General features: G+C 41.3%; 6 protein-coding genes across 6 annotated transcripts; 4 read left to right on the forward strand and 2 right to left on the reverse strand.

Annotated features, from left to right (window-relative positions):
* Positions 1-1,154: 1,154 nt before the first annotated feature.
* Positions 1,155-3,436, reverse strand: SS1G_13677 (hypothetical protein; the record flags this gene model as incomplete). The annotated part of the gene is made up of 2 exons (XM_001585388.1): positions 1,155-1,484; positions 1,589-3,436. 2 exons carry the CDS (start codon positions 3,434-3,436, stop codon positions 1,155-1,157), a joined length of 2,178 nt encoding a protein of 725 aa, XP_001585438.1.
* A 1,006-nt stretch (positions 3,437-4,442) lies between these two features.
* SS1G_13678 (hypothetical protein) lies at positions 4,443-5,929 on the forward strand (the record flags this gene model as incomplete). Its single annotated transcript, XM_001585389.1, has 4 exons — positions 4,443-4,476; positions 4,655-4,843; positions 4,895-5,707; positions 5,760-5,929. 4 exons carry the CDS (start codon positions 4,443-4,445, stop codon positions 5,927-5,929), a joined length of 1,206 nt encoding a protein of 401 aa, XP_001585439.1.
* Positions 5,930-7,322: 1,393 nt separating this feature from the next.
* SS1G_13679 (hypothetical protein) lies at positions 7,323-12,184 on the forward strand (the record flags this gene model as incomplete). Its single annotated transcript, XM_001585390.1, has 7 exons — positions 7,323-9,766; positions 10,069-10,162; positions 10,777-10,822; positions 10,913-11,114; positions 11,168-11,626; positions 11,678-11,873; positions 11,957-12,184. The coding sequence occupies 7 exons, from the start codon at positions 7,323-7,325 to the stop codon at positions 12,182-12,184; spliced, it is 3,669 nt and encodes a 1,222-aa protein (XP_001585440.1).
* Positions 12,185-12,878: 694 nt separating this feature from the next.
* Positions 12,879-13,220, forward strand: SS1G_13680 (predicted protein; the record flags this gene model as incomplete). The annotated part of the gene is made up of 2 exons (XM_001585391.1): positions 12,879-12,972; positions 13,036-13,220. 2 exons carry the CDS (start codon positions 12,879-12,881, stop codon positions 13,218-13,220), a joined length of 279 nt encoding a protein of 92 aa, XP_001585441.1.
* Positions 13,221-15,918: 2,698 nt separating this feature from the next.
* On the reverse strand, positions 15,919-21,189 carry SS1G_13681 (hypothetical protein; the record flags this gene model as incomplete). Its single annotated transcript, XM_001585392.1, has 3 exons — positions 15,919-17,298; positions 17,363-20,806; positions 20,860-21,189. 3 exons carry the CDS (start codon positions 21,187-21,189, stop codon positions 15,919-15,921), a joined length of 5,154 nt encoding a protein of 1,717 aa, XP_001585442.1.
* Positions 21,190-23,467: 2,278 nt separating this feature from the next.
* SS1G_13682 (predicted protein) lies at positions 23,468-25,952 on the forward strand (the record flags this gene model as incomplete). Its single annotated transcript, XM_001585393.1, has 4 exons — positions 23,468-23,549; positions 23,614-23,974; positions 24,024-24,065; positions 24,122-25,952. The coding sequence occupies 4 exons, from the start codon at positions 23,468-23,470 to the stop codon at positions 25,950-25,952; spliced, it is 2,316 nt and encodes a 771-aa protein (XP_001585443.1).
* Positions 25,953-26,365: the final 413 nt, after the last annotated feature.

Consider the following 26,365-nt stretch of genomic DNA (forward strand, 5'->3'; position numbering starts at 1 on the left):
GCTCGCTGATAAACCACGTTAGTTGAAAATTACGATTTTGTCGAGTGTAATGTTACGAGGTTTGTGTCACGATTCATTAATTCACGTGACCTCGAGGACCTTTTGGACCTTAGGGTCCCAAAGGTCCTCAAAAGATGATATAGGGTATATAAACATTCATTTAGTCTCGTAGTTAAGGAGCTTTGTGCTCAACTTAGTTATCAATTAGTTTACCTACATTCTACTTGATCTAGTAACGACTTCACTTCCAAGTGAAGACCAGTGATAAAGCCTTAACCCACAACTACCAAACAGACGAAACCTTAGGCAGCCGCTGCCTCCAGTATAGTATCGTTACAGTTTGCCGTCTAGATCATGTGGAAGTGCTCTAGACTCTCGAGGTGGTTTATAACTAAGTGTCAAATAGGGACTTAAGTAATGACAATAATACAATTCATAATTAATAATAAAGTATACTAAATGATTGATCTTGATCTTAAATATAAAACTCTATACAAAGGGAATCCATCTTGATTATATAAACCTTCGTATTCCAACATTGGAGCGAGGGAGCGAAGGAGCGAGATTCGAATTTCGCTCCTTCGCTCCCTCTGTCACACTCAAGAATACTGGGTAAAGTATCTTGTATTAGAAAATACTAAGCTAAGGAGAAAAGAAGAAGGAAAACAAGAGTAGCGAGTTTTCCTGTGATTAAATACAAACGGGGCATGCCACGTGACCCGGAGGTGTGAGGCGTCACACCCTCGCTCCCTCACAAGACTATCCATGTGATCCTATAACACATGATAATAGTTTATAATGTTACAACGTAACATGTAAAAGGTGGCCGAAAAGTGGGGTACTAGACTTATTTCTTCTTTTTCTTCTTTTTTACTTGGAGATAAAATAATTCTTTTCTTATTTATTTATTTCTTTAATTCTTTAATTAATCAGTTTATTTTGATATATTAAAAAGGCACTTGAAAAGATAAATAAGTGATTACTGCTCTATATTTAGTAATTAAACACTTATTTTATTCCAGCCTTTCATCCGATGTCATTTATCCATCCATCCTAATTCATCTCCTATCCCTCATCTACATCCACATGCACATCCCATAATTCATACCCCCTAACTCCAACACAACTAAACACAACTCCAACCCTATCCCATACTATCCCGTTGACGATCCCGCTTGAGAATTACCCAACCTCAAATTAACTTTTTCCCTATGCCCCTTATTCTTTAAATGAACCTCAAAATTTCCCACCGTGGTATCCGGTCCTGGTGTATATAATTTACCAGGGCAATCATGGCATCTGATTCGAGGAAGGTACATCCATTTTATACCTTCAGGGGTAGTACCTGGAGGTGGAGCAGGAACTGGAGTTTCGGATGAGATGGAGACGGCGGAATAACGCATCATGCCTTCAAAACGATCATTGGGGTATTGTTGGTGAAGGGCTGTTAGACCTGTGGCTAGCCAGGATGGAGGTGGTGGTGGCTTTATGAAGATGTTAGTTGAGGATTTGACAAAGTGCCAAACGAAGGCTGGTGATTTATTGAATCATGTAAAGTAATAATTAAAGGATTGAGAAATAAACTTACAGGTGGAAGAACTTGACCAGGGATTGGTGCTGGAGCATCAATTCTACCAATTTGACCTACTGCTACAGCATTTACTGGTTGTGGTGTAGGTACTGGTGCTGGAGTTGTTGCTAATGGTTGAGCTGCTTGTACTCCAGGTGTTGAAGGTGGTCCCATAGATCCTGGTGGAGCAGGTGTACCGAATGTTGATGTTGCTCGAGTCATAGAAGGTGTTTGTTGACTTGGACGACCTTTGCCTAAATCTCTGACTAATTTCCTGAATTTTTCTTTTGGCATTTTTAATCTGATTACCAATGTAGGAGTATCAATACTATCCTCTCGAGCATCACGACCAAATTTCCTCGCTGACGTTCTGGTTTCATGATGATGTGCTAGCATAGCTTCTGGAGTTTCTGATCTTCCAATATTGGCCATCCTTTGTTGTGCAGCTGTAGCTGCTCCACGCATATTTCTCGTTCTTGCTGTACCTTGAGTCACTTGTACTGCGGGAGATTCAGGAGAAGAATCTTCACTGTCATCTGATTCTGAAAGATCTGCACCGTCTTGTCTACCAAAACCAGCACGTCTTCCTCTCCCTGATGGTACCCCTACTCGTTTGTATAATCGACTTTCCTCAACCGTCGCTGCTGCTCCGGGTAATACGGAAGATACAACCAAAGTTCTCACCGTTCTCTGTCTATCCTTCAAATCCGGTAAAACTGGTCCTCCTCTCCTATTTACAGATCTCTTTTGTCTTCGTTGCTCTCTTGAAAATACCAACTCATGCTTCTCTAAATCTGCTTCAGTCATCTCATACAGATACGGCGCAAACTCCTTAATTTGTTGATGTGGCCGGAATACTGAAGGTAGAGGTGAAGGTAAAAATGCTGCAACTAAATCGGCATCTTCTACCGGCCTTCCGTCGAATGGATGTCCAACACCATACAAACTCCGTATAAACAATTGACTTTGTTCACGTATGCAATGTGCTATTGCCGTAGTAAATTCCCCAGAAAGTGATAAATCTTTGGTCATACTTTGCGCAAACTCCTCTGGTGAGTTTAAAGGATTATTGATATCCCATTCGAATTTATCTTCTAATGTGTGTGGTCCAATGGTGATGTTGAGCTTGATGAGAATGCGCAACTCGTCATTCTTATAGGCTGTATATGGTAACATCTCGTCCAAAGGATCTTCTGGAAAATAAACCAGTGGGTTGAAGTCGACAATTTGATCATTCATTTGTTGTTGAACTTGTTGTAGTACTGGTTCCGCTACTGGAGTAACCAAACCTAGATCCGCTATAAGTTGTTTCGCAAACAACTCCGTGGTAACAGTTCGATCATGTAGATTCCAGGTAAAAGTATCTCGAAGTTTGACCTTATCCCAATCCACATCCAACCTTATGGGGACCAATTCTTCCACTTGATCTGCCTGCATAGCCATGTCTTTCCGCTTGATTCGTAATGGCTTCGCTTTCCTCTTCGCAAACTTCGCATGCGCATACAATATCCTCGTTGGACCATCTGTGACTCCATTTCCATATCCATCATAACCTGTTCCATATAATCGACTCGCTGTAAAGACATCTTTGAGACTTTTCACCAGTTCGTAATCTTGCGCTTCCTGGTGTTTGTTGGTAAAATAGGCTCGCCGTTTATCTTGACCATCGACAATGGCGCTAGAATGGACTAAAGTGTGATGAAGGTATTGCTCGAGAAGTAGCTTATCAAAATCGGATTTCGTCCGAGGTCGATGTGTTAGAGTAGAAGATTGAGATGAGGTAGGATTCGTAGAGTCAGAAGGTACAGCTGCGGTAGCTGAGGAAGATTCATCTTGAGGAATTTGTTGCTGTGGATCTTTTGTCATGGTGAAAACATTCGCGAAAACTATGCGACGAATAAAAGAGAACGAGTGGAAGAAATTGATTAGTAGGAAAATAATTTTAATTGTGAATAATCTAGGTAAGATCTTGATCTTACAATGTCATAATCGCGAACCATATAAACTTCGCGACAACATAATACACGGGGCGTGAGATTAGTGATAATGTGATATGTAATTGACTAGAATGGTTTTAATGGTACTCCATACTAGCTTTTACAGTTAAGCAAAAGGGACGTTGGTGCAAAAATTGGCGAGCTTGAATGTTCACCGCCCTGCTCATCTTGGACAGAATGAAGAATCTGCCATGTTTTATACTGGTTTACCAGTTTACTCCAATTTGATAAAAATACAATTAACTGAACAATTAATAATAACTGAACGACACAACTAATGATCAGTCAAAATGTTGAATATCGCTCCGCTGGTTCTCAGGGAGCTACTGCCCTGGAGGCAGACTACTCGGAAGCCAACTTTAGTGCATTTTAGTGAATGGTTGGATACTCTCTGTGGTAGATACCTATGTACCTAGGTAAGTCTAAGAAGCGATGATGTAGCTAGGTACACCTGGGCTTGATAGGTTGATGGATACAACGACTTGGAAATCTATCTTTTTATATACCTATTTGAACAGAGTAACAATCAATTTATTAATTCATATAATACTCAGTACATACATAGGTAATGCATCATTGTAAAGTATTATTACCTACCTTTAAATGCAGTATAATAATTATTTATTATTTATCATCATGATCATTTATTACTCACAGCGGCTACACGGTCGAGGCACAGGTGAGGTCACCCCCCAAGCGAAACAAAGCCCACACTTTCTAAAATCCTTCCAAGCTTCCCAAGTACTAATAAAGGTTCAGGAACATACGAGGGGGAAAATCAGAAGAAAACACTGTTCTGCACCTTCCGAGTAAAACAACCAAAACCACTTACTATCCACAAATCCCTCTCAGCATAACTCGAAACCATTACAATCATGGCCGATAAGAAGGAAGAAACTCAGGAGATTGGTCAGTTGTTCATATTTCCTTATTAATCGTCAATCCAATCTTACTTTGTTGATGTTGGCTTGCTGAGCAAAGATGAACCCCGCCAATGCGACTCGAAAGATACAAGAATTTGCAACAACCACCTGGGAAACAGCGCAAAGTACAGAGCACAATCAACTAACAATATAACAACATGTAGATTACTCTCTCAACAACCCTGATACCCTCACCAAATACAAGAATGCTGCTACAATCTCCCAAAAGGTTTTGAAGGATGTTACCGCCTTGTGTGTTGCCGGCGAGAAAATCGTCACAATTTGCGAGAAGGGTGACAAGCTCCTTGAGGAGGAGATCGCAAAGGTTTACCGAGGAAAGAAGATGATCAAGGGTAAGCAGACTCCTCTACTCATCATATTTATTCGACTAACAAACAGAAAAGGTATTGCCCACCCAACCACTGTTTCTCCTTCAGCTTTCGTAACTCCTTATACTCCTCTTACAACGGACGAAGCCGAAGCAAATGTTGTTCTCAAGGAGGGCGAGGCCATCAAAATTCAACTCGGTGCACAAATCGACGGATTCGGAACAATTGTCTGTGATACCATTATCATTCCTTCTGCTGAGAACGCAAATGGAGAGATCATTGGAAGAGATGCGGATCTCTTGTTGGCTACACACTACGCAAATGAGTTGTTGTTACGTTTGATGGTCCCTCCTGGATTGGTCCCAGTCGGAACAGAAGAGGAGCAGAAGAAAGCAGCAGCTGTTAAAGCTCCAACCCAAGCTAAGATCACAAGCTTACTCGAGAAATTGGTAAAGAGTTACGACTGTAACTTGGTCGAGCACACCACCTCTTGGCAATTTGAGCGCAACGAAATCGAAGGAAAGAAGAAGATTATCCTTGCTCCAGGAGATGGTACAAGAGGTGATGGTGTTCCGGAAGTCGGCGAAGTTTGGGGTGTTGAGATGGGTGTTTCCCTTGGCTCCGGAAAGATCAAGAACTTTGAGAACAGAACTACTCTTCACCGTCGTACCAACCTCACATACGCCTTGAAGCGACCAAGTTCTAGAGCGATTATGAACGAGGTTGTGAAAAAGTTTGGCACTTTCCCATTCAGTTTACGACAATTGGAATCTGAGCGTGATGCTAAGGTCGGTGTTGTTGAGTGTGTACGTGGTAACGTTTTCAGACAATATGAAGTTGTTGGAGACAAGGACAACGAGGCAGTTGGAAGATTGTTGACCACAATCGGTAAGTAATGATCAAAATATTTGCATTTGAAAGATTACACTAACACGTTTAGCAATTACCAAAAACGGTTTACAAAAGATTGCCTCGCCACCTGAGCCAGATCTTAGCAAGTTTAAGACTGATAAGAAGATCACCGATGAGGAGATCCTCAAGATACTGGAGCAGCCTTTGGCTAAGGACAAGAAGAAGAAAGCTGCCAAGAAGCCCGCTGCATCAGAGTAAATAGGTAGATGAGGAAATTGGACACGTGATAAGAGGAAGAGAGATGACAACTGAATCAGTTGAAGGCTGACAAATGGTCTATTTCAAACATCACTAAGAAAAACTACTCTTCCCTATTTACGTTTCTTGCTGCCGGCACTGCGTCATAAAGCTTATCAAGTATTCACTGTTCTTACTTCATTTGTTATTGTCATTCGGAGGAGCGACGGGCAAAATGTGGTAACTCGGGTCTGCATCCCATAGAAAGATTTTATTGAGCAGTGGAAAGCTTCTCAAATTCAGAGATATGCAGCAAATATATGAGTGCTGAACCACTGAACCAATCTTGCAAGTGAATTTACTCTTTTGATTATCGCGTGTTTTTATGACTTTCTCAGCTATGTGACGTGTAGCCACTCTGAAATGGGGTATGGCACCTCCTCTTTTTGAACGCTCGGTTAGCGTAGTTGGGTTTGAAGGCGAGATCCCAGTTCAATTGCCTAGTAAACGGTCACATACTTTCTTCGCTTCCAAGGTTCGAGCCAAAACAATACAGAATCATCCTCCCCTCCTGGGTAACATTTCAACCATACCTTTTCATCAACTTCATCAAGAACCGTCGCAAAAATTAATACGGAAGCTGTTTGCAGCCACTTACTGCCGCCCTATCCATCCAGCAGCCTCCTAAGCGACTCCAAGATCTTTGGGTCACCAGTTAATTTCATTTCGGTATCGATAAGGGCAGGTTACTCATTTCACCACCTTCTTCCTCTTCTGTTTTCTTCTTCCTCTCCTCCTGTGAACCTATTGTTCGTTGTCACTACCGCCTCACAAAAACAAGCAGTAAAGGTATTTTTCCTTTCCACTTTTGATGCTGTATTCTACCCCTCTCTTGATTCATTATTTCATGCTGTCTTTTCACATGACACGAGTACACCACGAGAAAACTTACGCGATCGATCACCTTTGAAATAGGGAGGATACATTTCCTTCAACAAAACACTTTTCCGTCGTAACGATCATCGACTAGAATCATTTATTAACCTCCTATGCCATATAGGAATTTCCATACTCATTTGGAGTTCCAATAGGCGGAATTCCGTCATTTGCCTTTTTCCATTTCGTGCAGCCCAAGATTTCGGCTCTCAAGGGGCGCTAGCTAAGGGATTTCATCTCGAAGCGAGAACTTGACTTTCTTTCCTCCTCAACTCAATCATACCACGATAATTCAACGCGTACATATCCCTTGGGAACAGCATTTGAGAACATTTGCATGATTGCAAACTGCAGAGAAGTACTTTAAATTCTTTTAAATTAAATGATGCATAGACTAACAATTTATTAGTTACCTCGGGAGTGCGATCGCAATTGAAAGGAGTCGGGTCGGTCGCAGGAGGCGACGAGCGAGGAAGCTATGAGCCAACTCAACTCCCGCCCAACACGCTCTCGTCGATCCAGTCCTTTTGTTTCCGCACAACGCAACTCGAACTCTTCTCCAGCTACTGCCGCAGATACAGGTCGAAAAAGAACGTTTATGGACAAATGGACGGAGCCTCCTATTCCCACGCCTTTGCCGTCTTTCGCAGAAGCTGGAATGGAGAGGCACGGAGTGGTCGCAAATATGGCACCACTTGGAACGCGACCGAGCGCAAAAGCCGTCAAATCTTCTGCCAAGTCAGAGGCAGCAGATGCGAATGGGAGCAGACCTAATGGTGTCATAGAAGTGGTGGATGATGCTCCTCCCTCTTTATCGGCCACACCTCAAGAAGCAATGGACACTACAGAACCTACCTCGAACGTTTCACGACGAAGGTCGACATCTACAAGGATTGAGGATACTGAGCATGCTTCGCCTTCGACTCCGCAACATCCAAGAAGTGCACGAAAAAGCATTACTAGATCGAGTGTCGCACCTCAAAGCGTACGCAACGAAAGCGAAGGACCTAGCATGTATGCGACTTCTCCTGCTCAACGCACACCTCTCCCACACGAGTCACCTTCTCTAGGTTCTTCTTATCATAATCACAAGATGAATTATACGTATGATGAAAGAGATGAGGCTCGTCAAAGGGAGGGACGGGCTCGGGCAGCCGAGGCGGCTTTCCGCAGAAAAACTGCCAGGATGGTGGAATTAGCTGTATCCCAAGCCATCGAGGAGCAGCATTGGTGTACTGCTTTTGCTTTACGAGAACTATTCGACGAGGATCCAGAGAATTTTGGTGCACTTGTTGAAAAAGTGGTTTACGAGGAGGCTACTGAAGAGGAGATTCGGGATTTTACCAGATTGATTTCAGTCAAGAAAAAGGAAGGTAGAAAGGACAAGACGGCTGAATATTATTTCAACGGAGATGGTAGTGACCCCGCACCTCATCGACCGCGACGTCCTCAAGCTCCACCACCGCCACCGGCCCAAGCTATGATTTTCCAACCTTTCAAACCAATATTTGAGACACAAAGACCTACGTACTCCTCGCCATATGCTTCCCCATATGCTTCGATATATGCTCAGCCACCCCCACCTCCACCAGCTGCTTCTACCAAGAAAGAGACAAGAGCAGTAGCAGCTGATTCTGTTAGGCGTCCATCAGACGTTAAACCATCCTCTACATCTGTATCTCCACGGAATCAGGGGGATCATGCTCTTTATCCTAATAAAAAGCACAAAGCAAATAGTTTTACAGCTACAAATGAGGAAGTCAACGATAAGTCAATTGCAAGTGCAAGTGGCGTTGATGGAATCAAGAAGCAACAGAACGGGGTTGCGTCGGCTTCTTCTGGTGCAATTTTATCATCCCCACCACCAAAATCATCGGACCGTCCGAGAGCAGTCTCAATCTCAAGCTCTTCATCATTGTCATCAGTTGACGAACAAATTCTTGATAATGAAGAATATAGTCCTATGGATTTTGACCACGCTCCTAACCATGCTGGTGCAACTAAATCTTTGAAGGGTTCCGGAAAATCCAAGGGACAGGGTATTGTGGAAGCGGGTAACGCCAATGCCAACGCGAAATTTGGTGCATCCGTTTCAACCGAGACCCAGTCAAATGTGGGAGGGTCAATCAATCAAAAGCAGCCAATCAAATCGAGAGATTTGTCTAGGTTCGAATCCGATACAATTTCAACCAAGGCAAACAAAACCAATAATAAAAGTCGAGCTCTAAACAAATCTAAAACTTCGTCACCTGCGCATCCATCCTTCCAAGCCATTAATATCCCGACCAGATCTCATAACACAACCATAAATTTAAGTTCTGGCGTTGATACGGAAAATATTCAGGCTAATTCAAATATGGCACCTGAATTAATACGTACCTCATCGTCTTCTTCTGTTGGATCAGTACCAATATTGAAGCCAGTGGTGCCTAAAAAGCCACAGATCGTATTCAAATCAAAGAAGAAGCAGGCAATTGATCGCCCTACTTATGAAGAGAGCGAATTGGTTGGTAAATGGAAGCGCCAGGCGCGACAAATTACCAATGGTATTACTGAGGAAATACGCACTGAAAGCTTTGTACGTCCTCATATAGAGCCTAGAAGTGTAACACCTCCAGTTCGAGCTATTGAATACACATCTGATGGAGGAGATTCTGTGTCTGTTCCTACCGCTGCCGCTGCAACTTCTAATCGTCCAGCCAAAACTATTCGACTGATCAATAAGAATGAACGAGCCAGCAGAAGACAAACCACTACTGCCTCTGTTAACAATTATGATTCGGAAATGAGTTCACCCACCGGACTTGGATTTCAACCAGATTTACCTCCTGGATCGTTACCAAATTCTCGTGCTGGCACACCCTCATCTAATCGACCATCTAGAAAGGCAAAGAATGGCACTGGTCTACGTGTCAAAACTTCGTAAGTTTCCATACTTTATTTTAAGTCTTTTGTATCACGTCAGATTTTCTATTTCTACATCCTTTGGGAGAAAAGAACTTTGTATCTCTTAACTCATTATTTTCCTTGGGCCCCTCTAATCCTCGCCACTTCACCACATCGTTTCAAGTGCACCTGTCGCATCGTGTTGTATCCTCATGTTACACAACAAATCACAGATGGGATTTTCTTTCACCAGGAATTGAATCAAAATTTTTATTTCTTCTTTCTTTCTTACTTAAATGACCAAAATAATTCGCTAACAATTCTTTTCCCTCGCACAGACCAATGAAGAAAAAGAGTGGCCCTTCAGCTGGTATCCCAAGAGCGAGCGGTGAGCGGAATAGTCCAGTTGGAGGTTATTATACAAATCAACCGGTAAGCCATTTTCCTTCAAATAAGTGTATGAGGTACCGACGACGATGGTGGAAAGGATAAATAGACGATGTTGTAAAGTTCTTCATCACTTTTTGTCACTTTTTGTCGCTTTTTCTTTTCCGCTCCACCCTTCTATCCCTTCACTGCATCCTCCTCTACTCCGTACATCTTCTACGCTCTTCACACTATCGCCATTGTCATCATTATCATCAAAAAATCGTCATCATTTTACTCGAGTCCCTCTTTTATATGATATTCGATGATGAAGTTATGATTCGATGAAAATGATGACTTTGATATCTTCTGAAATAAATTTGGTTCTTGTTATGTTGCATTGTTGTTTCAATAATCAGGAGGCTGGGTTCTGCGGAAATTTTGAGAAGAAAAAAAAAGCTGCAGTCCGGGCGGATAGCAGATAGCGCAAACTCTGATAATAATCATGGTGGATTGTGGATTATCTACATCAGACCCATTCGTCTTTGCCGAGCAGAAAACCCCCACATATGAAACCTTTGCCACCTTCACATTTCATTATTCATCATCCTATTATTTGTAAAGAGAGTTTATTATGGTTGTGTCTTGAACAACCAAAAAGCTGACATATGCTTGAACAGACTGATGGAGATAACGATGACTATTGTACGTCTTGTGGCGGCAATGGTAAGTTACTTTGTTGTGACGGATGCACTCGATCTTTTCATTTCAAATGTGTAGATCTTCCGAGTGATCCGGAAAGTTTAACAGATGAAGAATGGTATTGTTATGAATGTCTTGGGAACAACGTTCCTCGATCGAAGGATGAGGAAGTTGGATTTTTTGGTCCTTTGTTGGCAGAATTGGAGAGAAAGAATCCAAGTGCTTTCTATCTCCCATTAGCAATTCGGGAATATTTCGAAAATGTCAAAACTGGAACTGAAGGAGAGTACGAAGAAGGTGTTGTACAAAAGCCAAAGTAAGCTTACCTCTTGTAATATTCTTGGCTTTTCCTTACTAACCACCCATCAGAAATAATCGTGGTTATGATGAAGCTCCGGATTACTTCAAATTGAAGGACAACAAAGGAAATCCAATTCTCTGTCATAACTGTCACCTCTCAGCGTCTCAACCAAGTCGAGCAATCATTCCATGTTCTTATTGTAGTCTCTCATGGCATTTGGATTGTTTAGATCCTCCACTTGCGAAAGAACCCCCACCTGGAAAATCTTGGAGATGTCCAGCTCATGTTGATGACCTTCTCGAGAAAGTACCAGGATCTTTAGGTCCAGCTCATCGTTTCCGAAAGATCAAAGGGGCTTCACTCATTAAACCTGTCCTTGCTCGTGGCATTAGAAATAATGGTCATATTGAGGTTGAGAACACTGCCTCTGAAGATGAAGATCAAGGTAGTGGGTTTTACGAGCAGAGAGAGTATGGACATGTGTATAAGCTTCCAGAAGAGGGTATCAAGCTTGACTTCATTTCACGGTATGTATTTCCTTCGGCTGATGAAAGTTTATTTACTGATTAATTGTATAGTATTCATCGTGAATTTGGACAATACAATCAACGAAGCTTTACCAACAATAGGACCTCTATTCCGAAGCCACGATCACAAACCGTCGATTTTAGCAGGCGTGACATTGATGAACAGCAAGCTGCTCTCAATCTTGCATATCTGGCCACAGCAAATCCATCAATTAATCTTACGCAAAGTCTAATTGATGCCTTAATTGTAAGTTAGCTTTCAATTGTATCTAAATCTCAAACTACGTAACATAATGACGTAACACCAACGCTAATCCAAAATCCCTTTAGTCCGAAGCCGATGAACCTGTTATCAAGTTAATAGCACAAGGAGATGCGTCAAAGCTTTCCAAGAATAAGCCATTAACTCAAGCTGACAAATCATCTTTGGTGGCTATGACAGCTTTTCTGCAAGAGCGTCTGGCTTCTACCGTTAACGATAGAGAAGTTGAGGGTAGCCGTATGGAGGTTGATGATGAGGAAAGTCTGATTGGACGTGTTGATGATTCTGATGAATAGGAAGACTCGTGACTCCACATCATCAGAATCGGACATTCATAAGTCGATCAGGTTGACATCGACTTCATGTGGGCAGCGAGAGTGGGGACTAATATGAATTGTCTCGTGATATTATCATCATGTGACATTGTTTGGGAGAATACCAGACATTCATGCTACGTTCACCCAGTATCTTTCACCTCGAGTTATCAATGACAGAGTGGTATCTCTGCACAACTGAGTCAATATTCCGATAGTAAGCATAGCTTGCTGTGCCGAAAACGAATATTGATTATTACTTTCTATCCTGTTTCTTTTTATTTAGCTCTGGCATGCATTTTTTCATTTCTGTTAAACCACGCTTTTCAATCTACTCTGTCTTGTGAGATAGGAAGACACAAACAAAGATTATTTCATACTTGTATCATAAATCATATCATACGACACAATTCTTTTTGGGCAATGCTTAAGAGCATATTTGAGAGTGGAGGATGGGATCATTGGTGCAGCATGGCGTTTGGTGGAGTTTTTTTCTTCTACTTCATCTTTTTCCTTCTGAGGTGTTTGGGAGAATTGAGATTTTGAGATTTTGCGGGTACTTGAATGTGTTGGTGCATTTTAATGGGTTGCGGGGATTGAGGAGTGAGCAGTGAGAGGTGAGAGGCAGTGGAGGTTGGCCTTTTGATTTTTCTTCTTGGGAGAAGTTTGGGTGAAGATGGCAGAATACCAAGAGTGTGGTGGTGGTGGTTTTATTGGTAGAGGGATGAATAGTCGGGTCGGCGGATCGATCGTAGAGAAAGAAGGGGAGTGTGGGATGATGCTTTTTATCATACCATACCATATCATATTATCTGGTTTTCTGATGGTATGAGATGAGAGGAAAGGAGAGGAGAGGAGAGGAGGGGAAGTTTCTTTTGATTTCCTTTACATCTTACATCGCATTGGTGGATGGGAGGGATGGAGGAAGGTGGAGGATTTGAAGAAAAAAATAAATAAGGGGGGGAAACGTTGTATGATAATTGCTCCTTCTCCTGCTACTGCTGCTAGCGAGGAATGAGGAATAAGGAATAAGGGAAGAAGTGAGGATGTGAAGGAAAGAGGAGTACTAGGTAGTGATACTAGGTAGTGACATACCATCGGAAATTAGATGAGGAATTATGTGATATGATATGATATGATATGATATGATATGATATGATATGATATGATATGATATGATATGATATGATATAATATGATATGATTTGAAATTATTGATGGAATGAAATAAAATGATTGGACAATGTGAATTCTTTAATATATATATAAAAATAAACTTTTTATAAGTATATAATCTCAAGATTGATTTTAACTTTATATTTAAATAATATAGTATACACATATACAAATATGAATACGAATAGTAATTTATTTCCCCCCCCCCTTCCTTAAAAAAAAGATATAATATTAAAAGAAATGACCTTACACAGGGAATAGTGAGAAGCTGACAGGGCAGAACTGAGGCTATATTGGGCTTTTATATGAATCACACATTGTCTCTATTCTACAGAAGTGCGAAGCTCTTCTACAGAGAGCTTCTCAATCTAGTCCTAATAGGACTAGTGCCTTGTGTACGTGCTAAGCAGAAACCATTCACTTTAATATATAATATATATATAAGGGTTTCTGAAAGTGAAGAGAATTAGCTCAAAACCTTTTTAAGATTAACTCTTTTTAAGGAATACTATTTTCATATAATAAATTACCTTTATTAATTGGGAATATTTCAAAAAAAAACAATTTCAATAGATTTTAATCTATAAGAATCATTTATTTATTTTGTTAAAGTGAATGGTTCCTGTGTAGCACGTGCACAGGGCACTAGTCCTACTAGGACTAGATTGAGAAGCTCTCTATAAGAGAGCTTCGCACTTTCATAGAATTTAAAAAAGTGATTAATCTACTAGATCAATATTAACTTAGTTCTACTCTATGTTACGAGGTTTGCCGTCTAAATCACGTGGAAGTGCTCTAGGCTCTCGAGGTGGTTTATAACTAGGTATCAAACAGAGATTTAAAGTAATGACAATTGTGACGGAAAAGTCGTAAACGGAGTCAATTCAATCACTTAGAATCTAAAACTAAAGAACTAAGAAGATTCTAAGTAAGAAGGTCTTTATATACAGGGCTAGTGCACGTGAGCCACTAGTGGGATAACAACCGTCACGTAACAACAATAATATAATTTATAATTAATAATAGAGTATACTAAATAATTAATCTTGAATACAAAGTTTTATATAAAGGAAATCTATTTTGATTATATAAATCTTTATATTTTAATTGATTAATAAGATCAATATAACTCAATACTGAGTTTGTTAATCCTTACTAAATTAATCATATGATATTGATAACATATAAGCATTTTTGTTACGACGGGCTACACAACTACCAAGACACGTGATCACAAATGATCAGTAGTGATCATTAAGGATCACGGTATAGGTGATCACTGGTGATCATTAAGGATCACTAAGGATCACGATATAGGTGATCATTGGTGATCATGAAGGATCACCAGTAATCATAGAAGCATAAAGGACTATATAATCAAGATGGATTTCCTTTGTATAGAGCTTCGTGCTCAAGATCAATCATTTAGTATACTCTACTATTAGTTACGAATTGCATTATTGTCATTACTTTAAGTCCCTGCTTGACGCCTAGTTATAAACCACCTCGAGAGCCTAGAGCACTTCCACGTGATCTAGACGGCAAACCTCGTAACATCAAGGTGGTTTATAATTAGACATTAAGCAGGGACTTAAAGTAATGACAATAATGATATGCAATTCGTAACTAATAGTAGAGTATACTAAATGATTGATCTTGAGCATGAAGCTCTATACAAAGGAAATCCATTATGATTATATAGACCTTTGTATTATACATCCTATCGCCTCCTATTATATCCCATTGCCTGTAGTTGAATGATTCTAGGTAGGACAATATTGGGTCATGTGACCATAAGCTTAGTCACCTGAGTAGCTATTAGGATTGGTCGTAACATTAACTAACCAACTGACCAACTAACTATAATAATAAGATAAATAAGATAAATAAGATAAATAAGATAAATGAGATAAATAAGATAAATAAGATAAATAAGATAAATAAAATAAATATCTACAAAAAAGCAATAATAACATAAGTAAACAAGCATATAAATAAACAACTCATTATGATTATTCACTTTATCTCATTTTATCCCATTTCATCCCATTTCATTTGCACTTGTATTTGTATTCCGTTTCCATAAACATAAACATAAATATAAAATTACTATTCTCCTTTTCTCTTTCCGTCTTCCGCCAGTCCTGCACGTTTTCCCCTCCGATATCCCTTTCGCACCATTTACCATTTTCCTTCACCGTCCTTGCTAACTTCGCTCTTGACTTCACTTCACTTTACTTCGTATCCCCTCTCCCTCATCATCATCACCTATCTTTACTATCCATCCCCTTAGCTACGATATTTAGATAGTAAGTACCGAATATCGAGAATGAAATCTTGATCAGTCAAATCATGTACTGTACCATGCATGAGCCATATACCAATCGTATGAACAGAAATCAACAGATATCCATACATACATACATACATACATACATACAACAAACCAAACCTTTTCGCGTCGCGAACTGGGTATACGCTTTTTCTCGTTCCTGCAGCTCCACTCTTCCATTTCCCATCATCATCACTCATTCACACCATCATTTGGCTCTTCCCCTCGTCGTTCTACCACTTCCAACTACATCCTTAATCTTCCTTCCCTTACTAGCCTTTGCACTGACTGGTGTACTTTCAACCACCTCCTCCACAACTTCCTCCTCCACTTCTTGAACCTTTCCCCTTATGTTCCTTGTCGGTTTCAATGCCTGTCTATTTACCTTCGATTTCGTTTGAACAGGTAACGTAGATGTATTCCCACTAGATCTCTTACTACCACGAGTGTTTTTACCGTTAGTTTGAGGTTCTTCTTCGACATCAACTTGGAATTCAGGTTCATCAGCCATTTCTACATCTTCATCTTCTGCCTCAACTGCAGGAGAGTCCTCTGTTTGAAGTACTTGCTCTTCTTCAATCTCGGCTTCAGGTTCCGGACTGACTGCTTTCTTCCCTCTACCATTTCTTCCCCTACCAGAAGCTCTAGGGTTCCTAGTATTTGTTTTGGCGCGTGGAGGAGAAGGAGTAGGTATCGTTATTTCTTCCGGTGCTACCGAATCAGCTGATTCTACTGCATCATTCGCATCTGCCGCGTCATCTTCGTCTAATTCGACCTCCTCCTGCGATGTAATTTTTTTGCCATTCGATTTCTTACCCTTAGGTGTAGCTTTAGCAGATCTAGAAGCGCGTTTTGGAGGCGAAGATACGAGTTCCTCTTCCATATCCACATCTTCTTGGACTTGCTCAACCTCACTCTCATCCTCAGTGACAGGAGCTTGATTTTTGGCTTTAGAGGGTGTTTTTGCCTTTGCTTTTGATTTAGCTGCTGCTCTTGCTCCACGTTTAGATTGTGGTGGTATAGGTTCGGCCTCTGATTCAGGTTCAGGTTCAGCTTCAACCTCGGGTTCTGCCTCATCTTCCATAACCACATCCTCTTGCTCAGCCTCATCTTCGCTGACCGCAGTCCGGGCTGATTTCTTGGGTGTCCTTGTCTTTGCCTTTCCCTTCCCTGTCGATTTTGGCTTCGGTTCTTCTTCCTCTGCATCATCTTCATTTTCCTCAACATCATCTTCATCCTGCTCAGCATCACCCTCATCCTCATCCTCATCCTCATCCTCATCATCCTCTGGCTCCACCCTATTACCATCATTATCAAAGTACTCCCACTTACTAACTCCTTCCAACATTTCATCCTCATCCTCACTATCATCCCTATCAACATAACTCTTTCTAGCACTGGCACCTCTTCCACTCTTTCTTCTCTCTGCACTACTAATAGCTGGAGTTCTTGGCTCTTTAATTTTCTTTGGCTTAGGAGTTTTGACTACTCTTTCTTTCTTGGGAGCTGCTGATTTAGGTCTCCCTTCCGATTTCTGTTTCTTGGCTACAGGGAGAGAAGATTCGTCCATAGATTTTCGTTTTTGTGACTATGAGTGGTATTAGCAAATAACTTAAAAGACATGACTCGAAATGAGTGCGACTGAGACAAACCTTCTTTTTGTCCACATTTCTAATCAACTTGTCTAATTCCTCATCCATTTCTTCTGGTATGAAGTTCTTTTCAGCGATTTCTTGAGCTATACTGTGAGATTGAAGTGGTCCGAACAATTTCGCAGGAACCCTAACTTTGGCCGGGTAAGACTGCATAGTCCAACCCTTCTTAACTTCCCACTTTGATATTACTGCTTGAGCGAGATCACTTAAGACGTATAGGTTTTCTGATTCAACAGGATTGATAGAATCTCGAGCCTGTTTGACACTTTGAGCATACTTATAGATAAGACCTAGATTGTCTTCGGACGCAATAGAAGATACGTAGTATAAAATGTAACGAGCATGATCGATAAGTTCCCTGGGTTCGACACTATAATCTGGGTGATGTGCTAAGAGTGAGAGAAGTCGTGGGAGAGTTTTCTCCAGTACCATAGACTTGGATTCAGCAAAGACTTTCGCACGAGAACGAATCCATGTGATGATTGAGTTTTTGAAGTTTTGTTCCGGCTCGAAAGCAGTCAAGAAAATGATTGTGTAAAAACGATCAGGGAGCTTGTCCTTAACCAAGTACTTTTGAAGCTTTTCGACAAAACCTCTTCTAACATTCATGTGCTCGTCTTGAGCCACGAAAGATAGCCGGTCAAATTGAGCGGGAGTTAAAAGTTCGTCAAATGCTGGAGTAGTGCAAAGCTTGAGCATTAACTGTGCTGCTAATAACCTCAACCGAGATTTATGATGTCTGGGGGTATCCTGCTTTTTTGAAAGCTCTCCGTCATTAACGATCAGTGTGTTCAAAAGTTTATAGACGGGCTGAGCAACAGTTTTTATTTCTGCCTCTTCAACTGTACGAAGCCTGTTCACTAGAATTTTCAGAGCCCAACACTTAGCTTGGCATTCTTCGTCCAGTTCATCATCATTTTGCCAGCTGGGGTCAGTGTCTTTCGCTGGAGTTCGGACCTGTAAAAGAAGGTTTTTGGTGGTGATTTCAAGAATCTCATTACTATAGTCATCGGCAATCTTGGGTGATAATAGCTGCAACTGACTGATCGCTGCCAACTTTGTCAAGAAATGACCCTCTCCATATTTCCAATCTTTTGATGACTTCTCCAAAATATCCTTTGCATGCATCTCTTTTCGGTCGGTGGCAGCCATCAAAAGAGTTATCGCATATTTGGCAGCCTTAGGTGGTGTTCCAAAAGATGCGTAGTTGACCAATGTTTGAGTAAACTTGCGGTCTTTTGGAAGTGACTTGGATTCAGTCTTGCTTTTGGCAAATACTGCGCATGCTTTCAAGGTTGCCACGGTGCCTGGCTCGTTCTCTTTCGTCTCCGTTGGTGCCTCATCCTCCAAAGTTTTGCATAACTCCTTGATGTTTGCTGTCAGGACCTGTGGATTCTTCTCGGAAATTTCGTTCATGACCTCCTGAGCTGTAGCACCTAAGCCTTTATCATCAGTTCTCGAGAACTGGAGAATAGTAGGCAAATGACTCCGATTGTATATCAAGAATGCAGAACGGTAAATAAGGGGCGTGAGAGTATCGAGGAGACCAGCTGGAGCGTTCGGTGCTGCCTCAATACGTTTAGAGAATTCTTTGATCGCATTGTGAACAGTTTTGAAATCGCTCTTAGGATCCATTGTGTACCGTAAAAGTTGATAAGTTCTCCTATCATGAAGCTTCGCATATTTATGTAAATCTTGGCTTGTCCTAAGAGGATCTGGAAAGAATTGAAGGAGGTATTCAATCACTGCGTTCAGCTTTTGTCTAGCATCTGCAGCATCACCACCGGTTACTCCGCCGTTGAACTCTTCGCATTTTTTAATATATGCAGTGAAAACATCAGAATATGACTTTGTCCGGGCCTGTATAGCAAAAAAGGCCTTCTTGGGTTTAGGATCAAGAGATCGAACTAATAATAAGATGCGCTCTGCTCGGATTCTGTCTGCATCGAATGGTTCGTCGGAAGATAAGAGGGATTGAGACGAGCCATTCTTCGAGCCTTTGATCTTTGAAGGAGGATAGGTCAAAGGTAAGAGCTGCTCGAACATCACATGATCTAACAAAACATTAAGCTCTGAATCATTGGCGAAGAAAGCATCGAAAATCCTCGAGGGAATAGCCCCTAATGAAGCAATAACACTCTCATTTCCCGCAGCAATCTCACCCGTAGCTACACCCCATATAGTACCAAGAGTTGTCATAGCCTCTGCTCGAACCGCGGGCTTACGATCTCTTGCTCGGTCGGCCAAGTTGCTAAGAACAGAACCGGACTTGGTTACTGGGCCATTAGGCGCAAGCTTTTCCATAATATCCACCAGATTGAAGCTTGCAACCGCTTTCACAGCAGCAACTCGGACCTTCTCGTCTGGATCATTCAACTTCTCTGCCAATGACTTGACCAGTGCAACTTCGTCTTCCCGATTTAGTCCAATACCTCCTGCCTGAGTAACCAAGATTCGACCTATGGCTGTGGTCCAAGCTGATCGGATGACTGGGGATTTGTCATTTTTTCGACCAATGAAGCTATGCCAAACAGATGGATGTGTCTGAGAGAATGACTGTGGCGAACTGGGTTTGATAAGAATGCTTGTGATGGGTGTTACCGGGTAGTCATCAAGTCGTACAGGAGGATATGCAGCTGGGTCCATATTTGGAAGAGGTGGTGGTCCTGCAGCACCAATACCAGAGATGATATCTCCTAAAGTCTCGGTAGCTAACATTCGTAATTGGATATTCTCCGCCGATAATTCTGCCTCCACCTGAGGAATGACATTCTGTAGAACCGCAGGTGATGCACGCCACAATTCTCTCAGAAGTCTGTGGGCCTTGTTGAGTTCTTTCAGGTCGGAATCTGTTGGCCCTGTGGGTGCATCATCTTCATCCGAATCTGCATCATCCTTTCGATGTCCGTTTGCTTTACCTCCACTTGTAGAAACCTCCATCATAACATCGTTAAAATATTGGCTAACATAACGAGACATCTTATCAGAGCAGTCATTACAGATGGTCTTTGCCATATTGTATGCTTCCGGTAAATCTTTCAACAATAGCGTGGATTGCTTGTCATCGGCCTTTGCACCGTGCTTGCTTTTACCTCCACTAGGCGTAGCAGCTCGTAGAAATTGTGCAACGATAATATCGATAACATGAGGACCCACCACTGGCGCTTCATCCACCAAAGTAACTAAACATTGTGACATATTGTATTCGACATCTTTACTTATTTGTTCCCCTGTAGAAGATTTCGAGGAACCGGAGCAAATGTCAAAGAAAGTGCTGAATAGATGAAGCATGAGATCCTCAGCATTAGGAAGATCTGTCATCAAAACGATACTTTTGACTTCTGCGAGAGATGACAAAACATATTTGTGCTCGGTATTGTATGTGTGGCTAGGATTGGAAAGGGCTGGTAAAATGGTGGTGACAAAGAAGGCGAAGATGTTCTGGTAAGGTTAGGTCCTGATTTAACGTCTTGCAATGTCTGAGGATGGTATACCTTGACCTGCGAACTAGTATATGGTGCATCTGGAGCGCAAAGCTTCAATATATCTACCAAACAACATCCTGCCCATGCCTTGACGCCGTTGTCCTTATGGTTTAATAAATTCTGCGCCGCAAGCTCCTTGGCCACAACAGTCAATGATGATTTATCAATTTCCTCCTGGTCCATATCCCGCAACTCGCTCGCGAGCTTCTTAAGTCTCTTCAATAGAGTTTCGGTTGCAATGGGCTTTCCTGCGCGCCATGATAATGGTTCATCAAAGACTAAGCTTGTAGATGGTTCTTCTGGTTCAGGAGATTCGATCGCACCGCGGCGCGGAGCCATTTTCAATTGAGAAGTCCAATCGCGGAGTTGTACTTTTGGTAAATATTCTCGTTGGAAGTTAATTTGGAGATGCGCAGAGTAATGGTGGATTATTTTGTGGTTGAATGCATTTATTTGATGATTGATGTATTTGAGCTTACTTACATGGGTGGAGGAGAAATCGCGTGTGGTACCAAAGTACTCTAGGACGCGTTTAAGCTTTTCGGGGCAATCGCGCTAGAGATATCTTTATCCTAAGCATCACTTCACTTCAACCCTCACTTCAACCTTTACTTCACTTCACTTCACTTCATTTCAAGCTTCACTGTCTATCTACCTAATAAGTACGGTCTCTACAAATAATCAAGTTACTCTACCCACCACTCGAAATTATCGTGTCGGTACCAAAAATCACATTAAATTCGGCAGCAATATCAGTTCATATTCATCGTGGTCCATTTATCATGCGATGCCTAGACAGATAAAGAGAATAACCAGTGCTTCATCTAGAACAAGTATTCCATACAGTAAAAGGTATAATTTTATCTAATCGGACATTACCTACCATTTGTTGTTCATATGGCATCTCTTATTCACAGATATGGTCGAGTTGGAATAATTCTTGTGTCTGACATTGTGAGATGTTGCTCTAGAATATAATGCTCTGCTCGTATTTATCTATCATATGGACACATCCACATCTATCGAGCCTATGAGTGGGCTACTGGGCTACCAATTATGTCAATAACCGGGAGACTAGACAAAATACTCGGATCGAAGGTAGCTTGATACATTTGAATGTATACTTGATGTTGCTATCCTGTAGTAAAGAAAGCGCATCAAGTGCGCTAGATTCATATTTTCAGGGTGTGATAGTTCAGCGCTTCTCATGCTACGTCCCGCAGGTATCCTACTTTCTTGCGGCGAAGGGAATGGGTCAAGTACATCTAGCAAATCAGATCTTGGAGGCTTGAAGCCAGGCTTGAGTATGGAAGAAAATCCTCCGCGAATCATTAAGCACATGAGGAAAACAGTCTTCAAATCCATCATGTATTTAACTTGCGGCTCAAGGTGGCCCATTTCACTTGTTCCCACTTACCATGATCGGGATGATATGGTATTTCCTGCAGGTGGTAGGAAGAAAAACCTCAACAACAATATTATCCTTCAGCCTTGTTTACATGCTTTTGGAGTCATCCAGCTGATGTAAGTATATTTCGAGCATCAAGCGACAACTAGATTGTCTCCTGGGAATCTTGATGACGCTCCGCTGGCCCTCCGGGGGCCACTGCCGTGGAGGCAGACCATGGATATCTGATCAAGAAGAGTGTTCCGCGTCTTCATATAAATACAGAAGAAACGGTTCGAAATATAACTTGAGATGATATTGATGCGTGCTAGTTTGTGGCCAAGATTATCCAGCCCAACTTCCTGGAAGACTGATCCATTGTGAGATAAACTGATACACATCAAGGTACTAGTGTAACAACTGTGATAAAATCAAAATCCGGAATGATAGGAAGGGAGCCTTGATGATATCAGTAAAAGGAGGAAAGAGACTCATTTTATGTTGTTTGCTATACTCTAGCCAGTATTTGCTTGTCACTTAAAAGTTACTAATGACAACTCAATCGGATCATAAATTCATCTTTTGAAATATGTTTGCTACCCATTATCGGGTCATAAGATATCCCAAATCACATACTGGCTTTGAGAATCTGAAAGGTGTCTGTCAGGATGTTTTGCTATATGAAGATTGTAATGTCATAATTGCTAACTTAGGTTAAAAAAATCCAACCAATCAAGGTATTGTTTCTTGAAATTAAATCTCAAATTACGTACCTTTTTAATACATCACACGATTTTGAAAATACAATTTCCTAATTCGATGATTCCTTTGCTGTTGTTATGGATTCACTTCAAGTCCTTTCGGCAAAGTCTGTCGGCCCGACATGACAATCCTTTCGCATCAAAATCACCTCAGTTTTTGGAATAACAACCTTTTATCTTTCCCACCAAAACTCAATACAAGATAAACGGAAAACATCAAGTTGTTGATCGATTTGATACACCACACTCATTTTGAACCTCATACGATTATTAAAATTCTCCCCTTGTCTTCCTACATCTTCCTCTCTTTCTCTCATGATCTTTTCTTCCCTTCTCTTCCCCCCACCAAAACACCGTCCACATCCATCAAAACAGCAAAATATATCAAGAACCTTCCTCGAAAATACTTATATTCGTTCCTTTTATCAAAAATATTGAACACGTCTCTCTGACTTATTAAATAATCAAAATGAATCTCCTTTTGAGTATTCTGCTTTCTGTTACGGCACTGGTTGCCGCAGCGACTTCTAGTAGAGATGCGTCAAATTCCTGTATGTATCACCATCGATCTTCATATTCGTATACAAATCACTAACTTCTTTTCTTACAATACAGCCGTCAATGCAGTCAATAATGAGATTCGAGACATCCCCGATGGAGGTCTTTCTTTGCTAGGAACTTCTCCCGTCATAGTCAATAATGTAGTTGTCGCGACTACATCTTCTAACTTTGGCTCCCCTTCTGTCGCTATTACTATCGATCAAGCCTCTGCAGCTACATCAACTCTTAGTGATAATTTCCCTCCTGTTAGTCCCGGTCATTCAATTATTCATAGCGGCATTCATGATTCTACAACTGTCATTTTTTCCACTGTCACGTTGCCTCCAACTACTTCGGTTGCTGTTGGACCTGTTGTTCCGACTGCTCAATCTATCGCTCCGACTACAAGTCCTTTGTCTGCTATTGATGAACAAGGGTAAGTTAACTTCACAGTTAAATTCTCTGAACTTGACTAATTAATGTAGAGCTGCTCTTGTTTCTTCTGCAGCTACGACTACATCTCATTCGTATGTATAAATTCTGCAGTAATTTGATTGATGGAAACTAATATAGTTTACTTTAGAGCTTCGGCCACTTCTGATGTTACTCAACCAGTAGTATTAGAGACATCTACTCTTGAACCAGAAACCACTCAACCTTCTCAACCATCTATTGTTGAATCTTCAGCAACTCAATCATATGTTGTTGAATCATCTGTAACTCTAGCAACTTCTCAATCTTCGACCTCGCAATCTTCGACCGCTCAATCGTCAACTGCTCAACCATCAACTTCTCAATCGTCAGGTGCTCAATCATCGACTGCTAGATCCTCAAAAGTTCAATCATCAGGTTCGCAATCGTCAACTTCACAATCATTAACTGCTCAGTCATCAGCTGCTCTATCATCGACTGCTCAATTACCGGCTCAATCGTCGATGGATCTGTTATCGACTGCTCAATCATCGACTCAAACTTCAGAAGTTCCATCATCAACTGCCCAATCCTTAGCAGCCCCGTCGACGACTTGTGAACCTTCTCCCAGTCAAACATACACTTTTCAGCCTTCAGTCACTGAAACTTCGGCTTCTCCATCATCCTCTGTTTCATCATTTTCTGCTCAATTTTGGACAACTCAATCAAAATCACTTGAATCATCGGCAGCTCAAGCTACAGCAGAAAGCAGCATTAGTCAAATATCAGCTGCCACAAGCCTTCCAACAATGAGCGCGATCAGTCCTCCATTCCTTAATACCACTGCTTCCCTTGTTCAATCTTTAAGTCCGTCTGTAGTCTATCCTAGTTCAACAATTGTTCCAGTAGTGTCTGCATCTAGTCCTGCTACCTCTGTCATTGTCGGAACAGCACAAACTAACTCTGCAAGTCTTCCTACAATTATTCCACCATACAACAATGTATCCAGTTCAGCTGTTTCTGGTATTTTTGGAACATCCCAAAGCATAATTTTCAGCAGTTATTCTAGTAATACGGCATCCAACGCTTTTGGCACAACCAAAACAACTACAAGAACAACTACCATCACTTCAACAACAACCCGTACTGGCACTATCACTACTACCATTAGAAGGTCATCTACTAGTATCACTTCTCAAAGTTTTATTGGCAAACTTCCTGTCACTGGTACTCAAGCTGGTCTCACAATAGAAACTTTCACTTCTGGTGGAAGTACCTGGACTACAACTGAGACTGGTCCTCCACGTACCGTTACTGCATCTCTGATGTTGAATCCATCACTTTCGGCTTCTAGCAACGGTGGTATTCTTACTTTCAATAGTGTTGCGCCATCTGGAGCTTGCACTTGTCCATCTCAGGTTACTGTCACTGTTACTGCAACTTCATTTATTGCTACTGGTAGTACTCTTACAGGTACTGCAGCTATTGCAGCTACTGGATCTACAACATCTGCCAATTCCCCAGAAGAATCTACCAGTTCGTCGTCGCACTCAACAACATACAATCAGCCACCCCAAGAATCCTGGACCACCAACAGCGTTCCTGGCTTCATTGGTGTTACCATCCCAACAGGAGGCATGTCGTATCCTCCTCAAGCGGCCAGCTACTCCTTGAGCTATACCACCACAACTCCCGCCTCTGTCTCCGTCTCCCACACTCATCCATACATGAGTATTGAACCCACACCCAACCTTAGTGTTTTATCCAACTACTCATCAACCAGTACTGGAAGTCTCTTAGGAATAAATGCAGGAACCGGCATCGGAGCAAGCATCCATCCAAGTTATCAACCAGCTACCCGACCATCATCAGGTATCTCACCCTCCATCAACTCATTCAAATCATCCTCAAAAATGTACAGCAGCAACGCCGAGATCAACGCTGCCGGTACCGAATCTGTCGCTTTAATCGTCGGTTTCGTGGCACTTATTCTTCTCGTCTAGTTTAATCTTCAATTTAATCTTGGACTAGGCAATTAGGCTTCAGAATACGTTGTAATTACAACAAGCCATGAATCGAAATTACATATGATGTGATGATATGATACGGATCTTAAAATGGTGGATGGATGGATGGATATGAGGAATAGCATTTACACCTGCTCTTTCTTACTTACATCTTTGTTTTATCTGACTGCCTGCTTGCGTTTAGGATTTTTCTTTATCGAATGAAAAGGATGGATATGATGGATAGGGTGGGAAGGTGGGCATCTAGATTAGGATTTTAGGTGCTCTGGTTATTTTCTTTTCTTTTCTTCTAAATAGGTTTTTAATGGAATAAATGAATATGTTTTTAAAATGAATTGTACTTATGACTGCTTGATATGGTTTTATGATATAAAGATATGACCTGACTC

The sequence above is a fragment of the Sclerotinia sclerotiorum genome, genomic scaffold (assembly GCF_000146945.2).
Source record: "Sclerotinia sclerotiorum 1980 UF-70 scaffold_26 genomic scaffold, whole genome shotgun sequence".
In the NCBI taxonomy this organism is placed as follows: domain Eukaryota; kingdom Fungi; phylum Ascomycota; class Leotiomycetes; order Helotiales; family Sclerotiniaceae; genus Sclerotinia; species Sclerotinia sclerotiorum.